General features: G+C 33.5%; 1 protein-coding gene across 2 annotated transcripts in view; it reads left to right on the top strand.

Moving 5' to 3' along the window:
* Positions 1-13158, top strand: part of Sytbeta (Synaptotagmin beta) — a 165380-nt gene that overhangs the window by 148386 nt on the left and 3836 nt on the right. For both annotated transcript variants that reach the window (XM_076763181.1, XM_076763180.1), the window contains exons 5-9: positions 3079-3315; positions 5333-5428; positions 7339-7612; positions 8249-8482; positions 9427-9588. In XM_076763181.1, the coding sequence (XP_076619296.1) occupies positions 3079-3315; positions 5333-5428; positions 7339-7612; positions 8249-8482; positions 9427-9588 (1003 nt within the window). The remainder of the gene's footprint in view (positions 1-3078; positions 3316-5332; positions 5429-7338; positions 7613-8248; positions 8483-9426; positions 9589-13158) is intronic.

Below are 13158 nucleotides of genomic sequence, written 5' to 3'. Positions count from 1 at the left end.
AGCACTCTGTATCTATAATGTAAATTACAATACTCGAAAACAAAGTTGCGTAAGGAGAACTCTGGAACTACCAGTAGTTGATCAGTTTTTTATGAACCGTCAACAGATACAAATGGCTTTCTCCGGAAAATCAATATCGTATATCGCGTATTGTCGATAATTACACTAGAAAACAGTTATTGATTTACTGAAAATCTTCTACTTCGATGACCCCGACAACTTCGCTTATCTTCGATAAAATTAAAAAGACAATTACTCGTTTAATCCCTTCAGAGGATAATTTTACAAACCAAAACAAGACAAAAATCAAAAAAACCAAAAATTTCATTCATTACTTTCTTTATCAAGAAAGATGAAAGAGTAATTGTTTAACTTTTCTATGTGAAATTCAATACTTAAAATACATTTTAATACTATAATGTAATTTTTTTTACAATTGTTTCCACAATTACTTGCATTCAAATGCAAAGGTGTCGAAAAACATCTTGTGGTCGAAATAAGTATGCATAAAATCGCGGTAGTGATAGTGTTGAATGATCAAGGACCGGTACGTTTGTTTGAAGATCGAAACAATCTCTGTTTGCGTGTGATCGAGTTGAATAGTCACAAGTACGGGACGCGCGTTTCGATTCACGCGAAAATGGATTCGTTCGCGTCGACGTCTGCTCGGTTCGGAGGTTCTCTACTTTGCCCCGGAAGTTCGCTGTTTCGCACTTCCACCAGCACGATTTCACCCGTAAATTCGATTCCCCCCTGAAGTTCATATTTCGTTTCCCACGAGGCCTCGCTAAGCACCGCCGCAATCCTCATCGCGTTTACCAAAGCAAGTAGAAAATTGCACGTCACGAATTATTATTGCGATCTAATACGTATCCTGTCTATCTATCAGTTTCAGTCTCGAAATTAAAACTAAACTTTACGCTGTACACGTGTGTACGAGCAACAAATTGCGATGCAAACAATTTATACGAGATATAGTTTTAATTCCAAAGGCAATTTTTAAATAAATAAATAATAAATAATATAATTGCCCTAATCCATGTATATCATATTCGAAACAGATTCGTTTCGATAATTAGTTTTTCATTTTTCACTTTATAAGTATCAAAAATAATTTTTGTCCAAGGATAAAGCTTAACAATATATAAGTCGAATGTCAATTATGTGTGTTTTAATACGTGTTTTAGTGAAATTAATCTCGGTAACAGTAGTAATACCGCTTTGGTAATTAGTTGGAGATAGTTTGTTTCTATAAGTTGTTATCGCTGGTGCTTTAATATCATTACTGTTGCATTTCAGTCTATTTGCATATATACGTCTAATGAGTAAAAGCGGATTGAACCACATACGTATTTCGCATTAGAAACATTAAATAATATCCTACTAACGTTCAAGCTTTTGTCAGATTCCACTTCATGTCGGGTTAATTGCTTCGAATAATATCTGAAGACGATTATTGACGACTAAAACTATGAAAGCGATCCTCGCAACTATTGTCAAACATGTATGTTCTTATTTAATATGTTTTTGCAGATCAAAGGAAACTAACAACTTCTCGATTATATTTTTACTTGATAACATTATTTGAAATTTAAAAAGAGTTTATATGGAAATCTCAGGAATTTCGAAACCAGTTAAAACGAAACTTAAGTGTATCATTATAGAGAGTGTTCGACCAACCCTGTGAAAAATTTTAATACAAGATTCTAGAGGCCAAAATAAGACGAAAATCAAGGATACTAATTTGTTGATTGAGGCTTCGTTAAAAAGTTATAGAAACATTTCCGGCCACACAGTATATTTTCGATAAAGAATTTTTTTCTCGAAAGTATGTAGGATTTCGAGGGCATGTGTATTCACCAAAAATGATTGTAATTGACTCCCGCAAACAAAATTAATTTTTTTAGAATAATTTGAAACTTTTCGATTTTGCCGAAAAATTTAGGCACCTACCCTCTGTCGATTTTTCTTAAAAATTAATTTTTCATTTTTAGTAATTTTGTTTGACGCCCTACAGAAAAGTTATCTAATACTTTTTTGTAGGCACCCATGAGCTCTACTTCAGAAAAAAGTTTCATTGAAATATATTCACTATAGTAGGAGTTATGGCTGTTTGAAAATTGGACCATTTTTATGGGGTTTTTCTCATTTTGCGGAGTCAAGGACCAACTTTTCGAATATTTTTGCGATTTGTACATATTCTCCATCAAAATACACGTAGTTTGCTTTTTTAAACATTAAAATCGTCCAATCCGTTCAGAAGTTATGACGTTTTAAAGATACGCGCGAAATTTCAGGGAAACATATCAACGTTTGGTCAGACATCATATTTTCGGTAAGGAATTTTTTTCTCGAAAATGCGTAGGAATTTGGGGGTATGCGTATTCACCAAAAATGATTATAATTAACCCCCGCAACCAAAAATAATTTTTTCAAAATGATTTGAAATTTTTTAATTTCACCAATAAATTTCAGCACCTACGTACGTCATCTACGTTTAATTCACTAAACTAAATAAATTTACTATCCTTCTATATGAATTATTTAATTAAAAAAGCAAAAAATTTCATTTGAGCAACAAAGCTACATAATAATCATGCATTTTTACGTTTTAATAAAAACAACATTTACGGCCGTATTGTAGATAATCACTCTTTGCTTACGATAACCTGATTCGAACTAATGTATTTATGCTATCAATACCAAAATGTGCTCACATATACAATTAATAATATTCTATTATCTCACAAAACTCATATCTCATACATATCGTCGCATACACCATGATTTCTTCATTGAGAACAAATTTTATCTAGAAATATTACTAGACTGTTTCGACGAATTTTAATTACTCCCGAATTTTTTGTTAAACTTTTTAACACGTATGTATACTTTGCCCAACATTCCATTGGGAAGAACATCAAACTAAACAAGAACGCATCAAAAATTTTGTACAAAGTATACGAATTAAAAAGTTTTACACAAATTTCACTGTTATACCGATCACCCTATTATTTCTAATTATTATACGGTATGGAGAATTCAGTTGCATCGTGCACATGATTCCTAATTACACAGATCACCGTCACCGGGCCGTGCAGCATCGCTAGATGCACGCTGTGGGAGCCCAGCCAGTTGTTCCGGAAGCCTTATCAGCAGCAATGCATCACGCTCTCAGACTTCTCTGTCGTCTCTTGCAACAGGTGTAAGCTCTTCTTGCGGCGGATCCTCGATAAGCGTCGCCCATGGAGCCTCGAGATCAATTGGCCGAAGTCTGTCGCCCCTTCTTATCCCGCCATTGCGTACTTCTGGCAGGTGAGGCAACCCTGATTTATCTTGTGGTCAGATTTTATTCGAAATCTATTGGGCCAAACCGAATCTTCTTCTACATCATTTGTTTCTAGGTATTCTTTTGCTTTCAAAACCTTACTTATTCCTCAACCGCTTCTCGTAACTACAAATATATTTGAAACGTTTCATTTTTATCTTCTCATCGTTAAAAATGGCTACGAATAAGAGTATTAGACGAGTTACAACCACAGAAACAGTAAAGAATAAATTTGTAAAGTGTATGGGGACTTTATGCTTGTAAAGATTCGCCTTTGTAAGAAGTGATTTCAAAAATTTTGATTTAGAAAGCGTACCACATTCTGGGGCAACAATAAGATAAATAATTAAATTACAGTTGAAGAACTTGCGTCAAAGTGTAATGTTTCTTAAACATATGTTATGAAAACGTTATTTAAGATAATGAAATACCGTTATAATATTATAAATTCATTTGCGTCACTAAATTAACGTAACAAATATAATTCATTGGTATTTCACTAATTCATCGCGCGCATCATGCATATTTATAGCTTCAAATATACAGGGTGTTCGGCCACGCCTGGGAAAAATTTTAATAGAGGATTCTAGAGGCCAAAATAAGACGAAAATCAAGAATACCAATTTGTTGATGGAGGCTTCGTTAAAAAGTTATTAACAATTAAATTCAAAAATTTCAAATCGTTCTGGAAAAATTATTTTTGGTTGCGGGGGTCAATTACAAGAATTTTTGGTGAATAGACATACCCCTGAAATCCTACCCACTTTCGAGAAAAAAATTCAAGTAGGTACTGAAATTTTTAGACGAAATTAAAAAATATCAAATCGTACTAAAAAAATTATATTTAGTTACAGGGGTCAATTACAAGCATTTTTGGTGAATAGACCTACCTTCGAAATCCTACGCACTTTCGAGAAAAAAATTCATTACCGAAAATCTAAGGTGAAGCCAGAAATGGTTCCCAGAAATTTCATGCGTATCTTTAAAATGTCATAACTTCTGAATGGATTGGGGGATTTTAATGTTCAAAAAAGCAATCAACGCGTATTTTGGTGGAGAATATGTACAAATTGCAAAAATATTCGAAAAGTTGGTCCTTGACCCCGAAAAATTAGAAAAACCCCATAAAAATGGTCCAATTTTAAAACGACCATAACTCCTACATTTGTGAATATATTTCAATGAAACTTTTTTTTGAAGTAGAGCTCATAGGTACCTACAGAAAAGTATTAGGCAACTTTTCAGTAGGGCGTCAAACAAAATTACTAAAAATGAAAAAGGAATTTTTAAGAAAAATCGACAGGGGGTAGGTGCCTAAACTTTTCGACGAAAAAAAAAATTTTCGAATCGTTGTGGAAAAATTATTTTCGATTGCGGGGGTCAATTACAATCATTTTTGGTGAATAGACATACCCCCGAATTCTTGCGCATTTTCGAGTAAAAAATTCAGTACGCTCGGAACTTTAAACGTTGATAACTGTTTAACGAAGTCTTCATCAACAAATTGGTGTTCTTGATTTTCGTCTTATTTTGGCCTCTAGAATCCCCCATTAAAATTTTTCCCAGGGGTGGCCGAACACCCTGTATATGATTTATATAAATTACAAATCTATAGAATGCCTAAAAGGATTTCGTGCAAAATTTTAGTAGCATATTCTATAAATGAAAACAAGAATAACATGTTATATTCTTTATTTAAAAATCATTATCTTTCTATTTGTAAAATACTAAACAAATTTTTAGGTAATGTATCTATACAGTAACATTATAATTTCAGAGCTCGTTTGGAGTATTTATTATTTCAAGCAGTGAAATAACTTCGTTCCTTAAAATGCTTATTATTTCAAATAAATCGATATTTGGGTTATTTTGCAACAACGTTGAAAGAGATAAAAGACTGAAAATTATTTCAAATACTTATTTGTGACTCTACACTTATTCGTGACTCGGAAATTGTAACAGTATGTTGTTATTTAACGATACATAAATTTGTTTGTACGACAGCGACGGTGGGCCACCTCCGCCAGCATCGCCTTTGGGCTCTATACAGCCTGATCTCTATCAACGAAGAGACGGTCCAATTTTCCTGAAGACTCACGGGTTCGTATATAACTTATTTTCCTATTTATTACGTATTTTTACATGTAATACAGATAATAGGATGTTTCTCTAACTCTACCGCAAAGAACTTTCATGGAATATCTTTTTGAAATTACGAGAGACATTCTCGATTCCAATGTAATACATTCATGTAATAGCTTGTCTTACTTCTTTCATTCCCAAATGATTAAAAAGTCACAGAAGAAAATATTTAACTACATTTTCGTGTATTATATATAATCGAAAACAATTTGATATTTTGAAAATGTTTAAGGATTATTTTCGTATTATTTGTGTTACAAATACCTATGATAATATTGTATTTATAATAACACAGACATTCAACTTCACCCTAAAGCTATTTCTACCACCATCAATATAAGACTAAAAAGAACTAATATTGTAACAACATTCACAGATTGAAAAATATAGGCACATTTTAACTGGACCATACTCAAAACAGTTCAATTAATAATATTTGTTATCAATATTGCACGCATAGTTCCAATAATAAAAGAATGGTTCAAACATGTGACATAGAATCAATTGTTTTTACAGACTTACAGATTATTAAAAATGATTTTTCATGATAATTCTAGAGTGCAGTACATGTTTGATAGTGTTGTGAAATCACTTTTGAATCACTCTGTACAGTAAAATACGATTGATCCATACAATTTAAACGAGAGGGTAAAATACAAGTGGTAGAGCCAAGCGCAAGTGAAAACGATCCATCTATGGTCAGACACGCTTCGTAACCAATATAACAGAAACTAATTCGCTGACACTTTTGATAATCGTTTTAACGATTGTTTCTTACAAAATTGTGTTCAAATAAATGCAAACTTTGAAATCGTTTAGAAAAATTTGATTTTGCACATTTTGATCATTTTCAAATTAGCTTGCAAAGAGATTGTAAAGTAACAAAAACATACTACACAATCTCTGATTAAAGTTTCAAATTATTCATGCTTATAATTATCGTACAAAAAGTTATATAAGGAACACCTAATGATAGTTAATGATAATATCGATATCCTTTTAGACACGATCTACAAATCCTATTCAAATTGTTTCGCGAAGTAATGTCTGTACAACGTTCGTAATAACTTTATGTATACTATTTTTAAGAGTGATTATAAATAATACTGCATCTAGCATTGCCCTGAAGACCAAGAAAATTTGATCTTACGGTGATTTTCATTCGCTTCATTCACTTTGGGCAAGCATTATCCGTTGACCTACATAAATGTCGATCCATTCCTGTCTGAATGCACATAGTATCAAAAAGGATTAAATTACCGGATATACGGCAATCGAATACGAAAGCCAGTGATTTTATGTGATCCGAACGTGAGACACGCTGACGGTTAATCCTTTGATCAATACTAGGAAGCACGTTAAAGCTTCGTGCTGCTGCATCTAGTAATTAGAGTGTAAAATGTCTATGTAATTGGACAGCGGGCGTATGTAAATTCGTGTTTATCGTGAAATATACATTAACTGTTCGAAGATCGTACAAAAATGACCACTAATTGCGTATTTAAAATATAAATGAAAACTATTATTGTTAAATCATCTCTGGCTGAATTTCATAGCATGAGCATTCCAAATTCTTGTCTCTATAATGAGTAAATTATAAACTTAAAGCTTGATTTCCAATGATACAAGCAACAGAACTTATTCTAAAAGAAATAGACATGAGAAACCCAATGTAAAATATCTTTTTGTTCCCCATCGATCCTCAAATATCATCAGTACGTTTTAATTATCCAAATCACTCTAAACGCTATGAAATTTTTCTAGAGGGATAGGGTAGATCAGGACAATTTAACGATAATGAAAGTGTTTTACCTGTTGAAAATCCATGTGACATCGAGTAACGTGTGATTTTATGATGATAATTTTAGGCACGGGAAGAGTTTGGGTCGATTGCATTTGCGGTTCAAATACGATTTCGATCGATCGGATTTGCATGTTCACTTGATCGAGGCGCACGATCTAGCTGGCAGCGAGCAAGGTGGATTCAACGACCCTTACGTGAAACTGACCCTCAACCCCGAGGTGGACTCCAGAAAGCGCCAAACACAGATATACCGCAACGAGGCGAACCCGTTCTTCAATCAACAATTCAAATTTCCCGTCAGCAACGATGAACTCTACGACAAGACCCTTATTCTGCAGGCAATTAACACGAACATTACTTATTTGATAATCATCGTATCGAAACCTTGTTGAACGCGCAACAGAGGAAAACAGAAACAAGTAACGACTATCATAGAAATTCCTCCTTGGAGATAGATTAAATCAATGTTTATCCCGAGATTTTGAATATTTGCTGTTGTTGAAAATAATATGTTTCAATTTTATAATATTTACCCCTTGCCATACAATGACGTGTCTAACCTGTCACAAGTTGTTGATGTCAAGTTTCAAAATTACGAGGTCACTCGTCATCGAGTCTTATAAATTAAAATCAACACATTTTTACATTCATGAGGCATTCGTAAAACAAATCTGTTTTTTTCGCGCCTATTCCTTGTACGAACAAATTTAAATAAAATTGAATAGCATACGTTTGAAAAATTATTTGCAATTAAATCGTAAGTCAAGGGGTTAAATTAAACACACGTTAGCGTATCTATTTCACGCTTTAAAAAATGACCAATTTATGTCGGAGTAAAATGTGTGTTAAGTTTAATAATTTATATCGTTTAAGAGGTTAATTATTTATCGATTCTATCGATAAGGAATGTGATCTATTAGTGTACTAGTTTTTTTTTTAAGATTTCTAACGGATCTCTTTCTCTTGTACAACAGGTGCTGGATTACGATCGGTTCTCTAGGAATGATGTGGTAGGATCCGTGAAAGTACCGCTACATATCTTGAGATTAGACTCCCCTACTTCGTCAGAGGAAGTTTGGGGAGAGATCGAACGGGAACGAAAGCCTCGAGAACAAATTCAAGAAGTTCACCTGTCACTCTCTTACCTGCCAAGCGCTGAGCGATTAAAAGTCGTCATTTTGGAAGCGCGAAATCTATTTCCGCCACAGGTGACATCTTCGCTCTTATACATACGTCATTTATTGTTTTACCAAATCTAATCTACACTAACAATTCTTTACTACCAGTATTTCTTACAACAAAAATTAATACTTGCATTAGCTAGAAACTTTCTTAAAACATTTTAAAGCATTTTATTATGAAACGTATTCAACTTCGTCTTTCTAATCATTCTCGATACAAAGAAATTGGTGCAAGCAAAATAGTTCGACCGTAACACAGAATTATTTTCCCTCGATGTCATAGTACAATCCGAGAGGATGAAATCACAAAGGAAATGTAGATTTTCATTTCTCGTAGAATATTTGTAGAACGATGAAAGATATCGGAAAAAAGTTTAACTCCGAGTTTTCCAAAGTGGGGTGTACGACCCTTGGGGACATCTTGCGATCCAAGGGAAGCGTGAAAGAAAATTTTTAACGTAGAAAGACGCGGATAATATAATAAATATTTCCTTATATCAATACACGTTCATGAAATATTTCTTTTTGTAAGGTATCGTCATCAAAAAAGTAAAGAAATCACTGGTGTAAACAAAAATCACATCTTTTTCTATATCCATGACATTGCAAATAAGAAGATAACAGTTTAAAAAGCTTGGATTTTTTTACAAATATCAGTAACTGTTCTATTATGAGAATATATTGCTACAAAAATTTCTTCTACTATCTATTTATTCCAAACTGTATGTCTATTGAGTTTTCAGTATTATGTTTTAGGTGTCTAAGACAATTTTTTTTGTACCGAGAACAACTCGAAAAACGAAGTCGAAAATATTTTGTAATAAAATGTTTAAACCAACTAGTATTTCAAGAAATTAGTACTGTTCTTTTGTCGTCTTTTCCGACGATCTAAGACAATATACTTCCGGATGAGTAGAATGCGTTTTATGTATCGATGTGTCACGACACACATTTCAATTCGTGTTACGCAGGAAAAGGAAACCCTAGATTCCTTCGTGAAGGTAAATCTTCTTTGCGGAGAAAAACGTATGAAAAAGAAAACTACAGTAAAGAAAGCGACGACCAGTCCTGTCTGGAACGAGCCAATGTCTTTTGACATCCCCGCAAGCTCGCTCGCGTCATCCGCCATCGAGGTAAGCATATTTTAAACTCTGTCATTTAATTTCCCACGTTCCTTTTCAGACACAATGCAGAATAGACGAAAAATAGACAGATGGTTGCGATACAAAGGAAATTCTTACAGTATAAAAGAGTAATATTAATGATAGCATGAGGTCTTCGTACATTTTCATTCGAGTAAAATGTACTTGCGGAACAACACGTGCAGACGATATAAAATATATTAATCATCCACGAGTTGATCGTCTTTCCAAAAAATTTTTCATCTTTATTTTAAATAAATTTTAAAATTAAATCTTTCCAGCCAATTTATCTTGAGAAGTTTAATTTCAGAATATGTTTATACGAAATGGACAATAGTTAGAAATAACTAGACATATACACCATATTTAAACATATTTAAAATTGCTTAAAGTTAAATACAAAGTATCAGTTTGTAACTAAAAGTAGAAACTGAATTTTTCTTTTTTCAAAACTGAACTTGCATCACTTTCGAACAATTTGATTCTATTGATCATTCTCACACGACGCGCGTAAAATTACTCCGTGTATGTGCAATTCGTTTTTCACGCGCGTCGGAATAATGTTCTGAAAATTTAATTAACGCGTAAATAATTAGGAGGAACGAGATTAAAAGAATCATTGTCCCGAGCTTGTTATGTTGTGCGACGCATTTGTAATTTACCTCGCGCCACGACGCGGTTTTAAACTAATTTCTGGCCGCTGTTAAACATTACAATCGCCACGGTCGTTAAGTTTTTTACGTTCGTTAGATCTGACTTTTTTTTTTACACAAATTGCCCTTGGAGGGAATAACCACTTTCCTCCGAGATAATTAACTCGGAAGTGGTTCTTAATACTAGATTCAAGGCGAACGGTTTGTCTCCGTCGAGCGCCCAGACGCCATGGAACTCTTCACGAAATTGTTATTTAAATCGATGGGCAACGATTCGAAATGCATAACACAATTCCATCGACAGACGCGGACGAGCTATTACGTTTCTCTAAAAAGAAGGAAAAAAGGCACGTATTTCTTGGCGCGAGAAAAATTTAATTTTCAAATTTTATGCCGCGGAACGTAATTTCCTTCCCATCTTTTTTTTCGCCCCGGATATTTAATGGTTTTCGTTCGACGAGGATTTTTCGAATATCAGACGGAAAATCACATCGAGAAGGCTCGAACTCGAAATATTAGAATTGTTTGCTGATCAATGAATATTCTATCGCACGTACACGAGAAACGTGTTGCGAGTAAAGGGTGGAAAGAGCTACTTTCAGCGCTGAACGCAGGACGGAACTCAATCAATTTTCCCGGTCTAAATGGTCGTGCCGTTTTTATTTGCCATAAAGGAAATAACTTAGCAAAGAAAGTAAAAAAGGACGTGTATCGATTCTTGCGTTTCGTCAGGATCGAAATGTTTTTTTAATAATATATTAAACTATTAAAGGGATAATATAGTTTATGGAAAAAATTAATATAATCACGTATAGTATGGTGGCCTTCAAACAATCTTGAATAACAAAAATCATATTATTGTAAGTTGAATCGACATTTCATACATGAATTTCTTCTTTTACGATTTATATCACTGTATTAATGGAAATACGATTATCTTAGAGCAGGGTTTCCCAAACTTTTTTTCTTGTGGAACCCTTAAGAAATTTGTCTAATAGTTTAATTTGTTTAATAGTTTAATTTAATAGTTTGTTAATATTTTAATGCGTTTCTATGAAAATATTGCAGCTAATCTTATTTTAATGTTATATTACAACTTGTCTCGAGGAACCCCACAATTATTTCATGGAACAGTGAGCTTTCAAGAAAAGAACCAAAACAACATTGAAATTACAATATTTAATCTGCATATACATATAAAAATGGCTAGCCAAATCACATCGTCTACAGAAAGAAAAATAAAATTTTTTAAGATAGATCAGAATCCCATTTAAAGAAATAATTTTTAACGGAACATTTCTTTAAGTAACCCTTTTAAACTTTCATACTGTTAGTCAGTCAATTTTTTAACGATCAACGACTATAATGTATTGCAGATTACTCGAAATATTAATATTAATGTCACTAGAACTTCCTCTAATATAATAAATAATTACCAACGTTTTTCCCAAAATGTCCAAAATTAAGTCCCCGATTACATATTTCAATATCATGGAAATCAATGAAACCATGCATTTTAATTAGAAAAATAATTTTAACAGATTGCTTCGTGGTCTCACTATTCCTTCAACCCTTTAAAACCCCAAGTCGAGCTGGGCTTTTTAGTGTTGTATTTATCTTCTTATAATATCATGATTCGATCCAAATATCTGACAATTATTTCAATATTTTGAGTATAATACGACTAAGACAAGATCAAACCGATTTTTGTTTATATTACACTGTTCCAGTATGCTTCGAGGGGAAAAGAAAAGAAATAAAACCTGAGCTGCACGCTGAAGAGTGTCAAAACACGACGACTAATTTTAAATTAGGATTAAAACATAATTACATAAAATTTGTTTTCTTGGAAATTTATAGCGTCTGGCGTTCTGCACCCCTTTATTTCGCCATCCCGTATCGAATGCACAATTCTTTGCTTGCAACATTATTCTTGGAAACACGCAACCCGACACGGTAAACGTATTCCATTCGTTACAAGTTATCGATTCGTCTCCTAGAATCCAGCGTAAAACCTCGTAGGAAATTAAACGGGAACGAAATCCATGTGCAGCGAGTTAAATAGTTTATCGCTGGGGTACATTAAGTTACGCTCGAACGATAACGAAAACTATTAGGAAACGCGCGAGGGGTTCGAGAATCAACGAAAATGCAGGAAAACAGGGGTGGTTCTAGTTGAAATTGCGTGTTCGCGGGTTTGCAGAATGTCGACCAACGAGCTTTCTATCTATCGCGTGTGAGAAATTCACCGAGGAAAAAGGGAAAACGAGAAATATAGGTGACCTTCGTGCTCGAAAGGGAATCGAAGCTGAATATCGATGAGCTCAAGATGCTCGAGAAAGTTTTCAGACGAAACACCCTCGCGAAACGCACGTGACCGTTCACGAGCGTCCCTTTTACATTACTCGTCGTAATATTTTCTGTTCGGATATTCCAATAACTCGGAAATTGAAATATTTAAAGAATATAATTCGAATACAGCGATCGATACTGTTGATTATAGGCTGAGGCGTCTGAAGCATTCAGGCATTAGGCGAAGGCATCTGAATAATTTGCTTACTTTTGACAATAGTAAAAATGTGTTAAACCAATAATAAATATTATTTAATATTATATATTATTTATTAGGGTTAATCAGAAATCTGGTTAACTCGGGAAGTCTTTGTTGATATGAACAACCAGCAATACCAAATGCAATTTTGTGACGTGGCTTCTAATACTAGAGAAATATTCTTCTTCCTGCAGAAATGTCTAAATATAACTTCTAAATTCAAAATTAAAGATTAAATGTCTGAATTCAATTTGTGTTTTCATAAATGAAACTTCAATAGTATTGGGTTGTTCGAAAGGTGATTTCGTTTTTCTCCTTCGTGAAAAGGAACAATTTTCTTATAATATATAAATATTT

Source organism: Colletes latitarsis, chromosome 4 (genome assembly GCF_051014445.1).
Source record: "Colletes latitarsis isolate SP2378_abdomen chromosome 4, iyColLati1, whole genome shotgun sequence".
NCBI classification, from domain to species: domain Eukaryota; kingdom Metazoa; phylum Arthropoda; class Insecta; order Hymenoptera; family Colletidae; genus Colletes; species Colletes latitarsis.
This window is presented reverse-complemented; position numbering and strand designations above follow the sequence as displayed.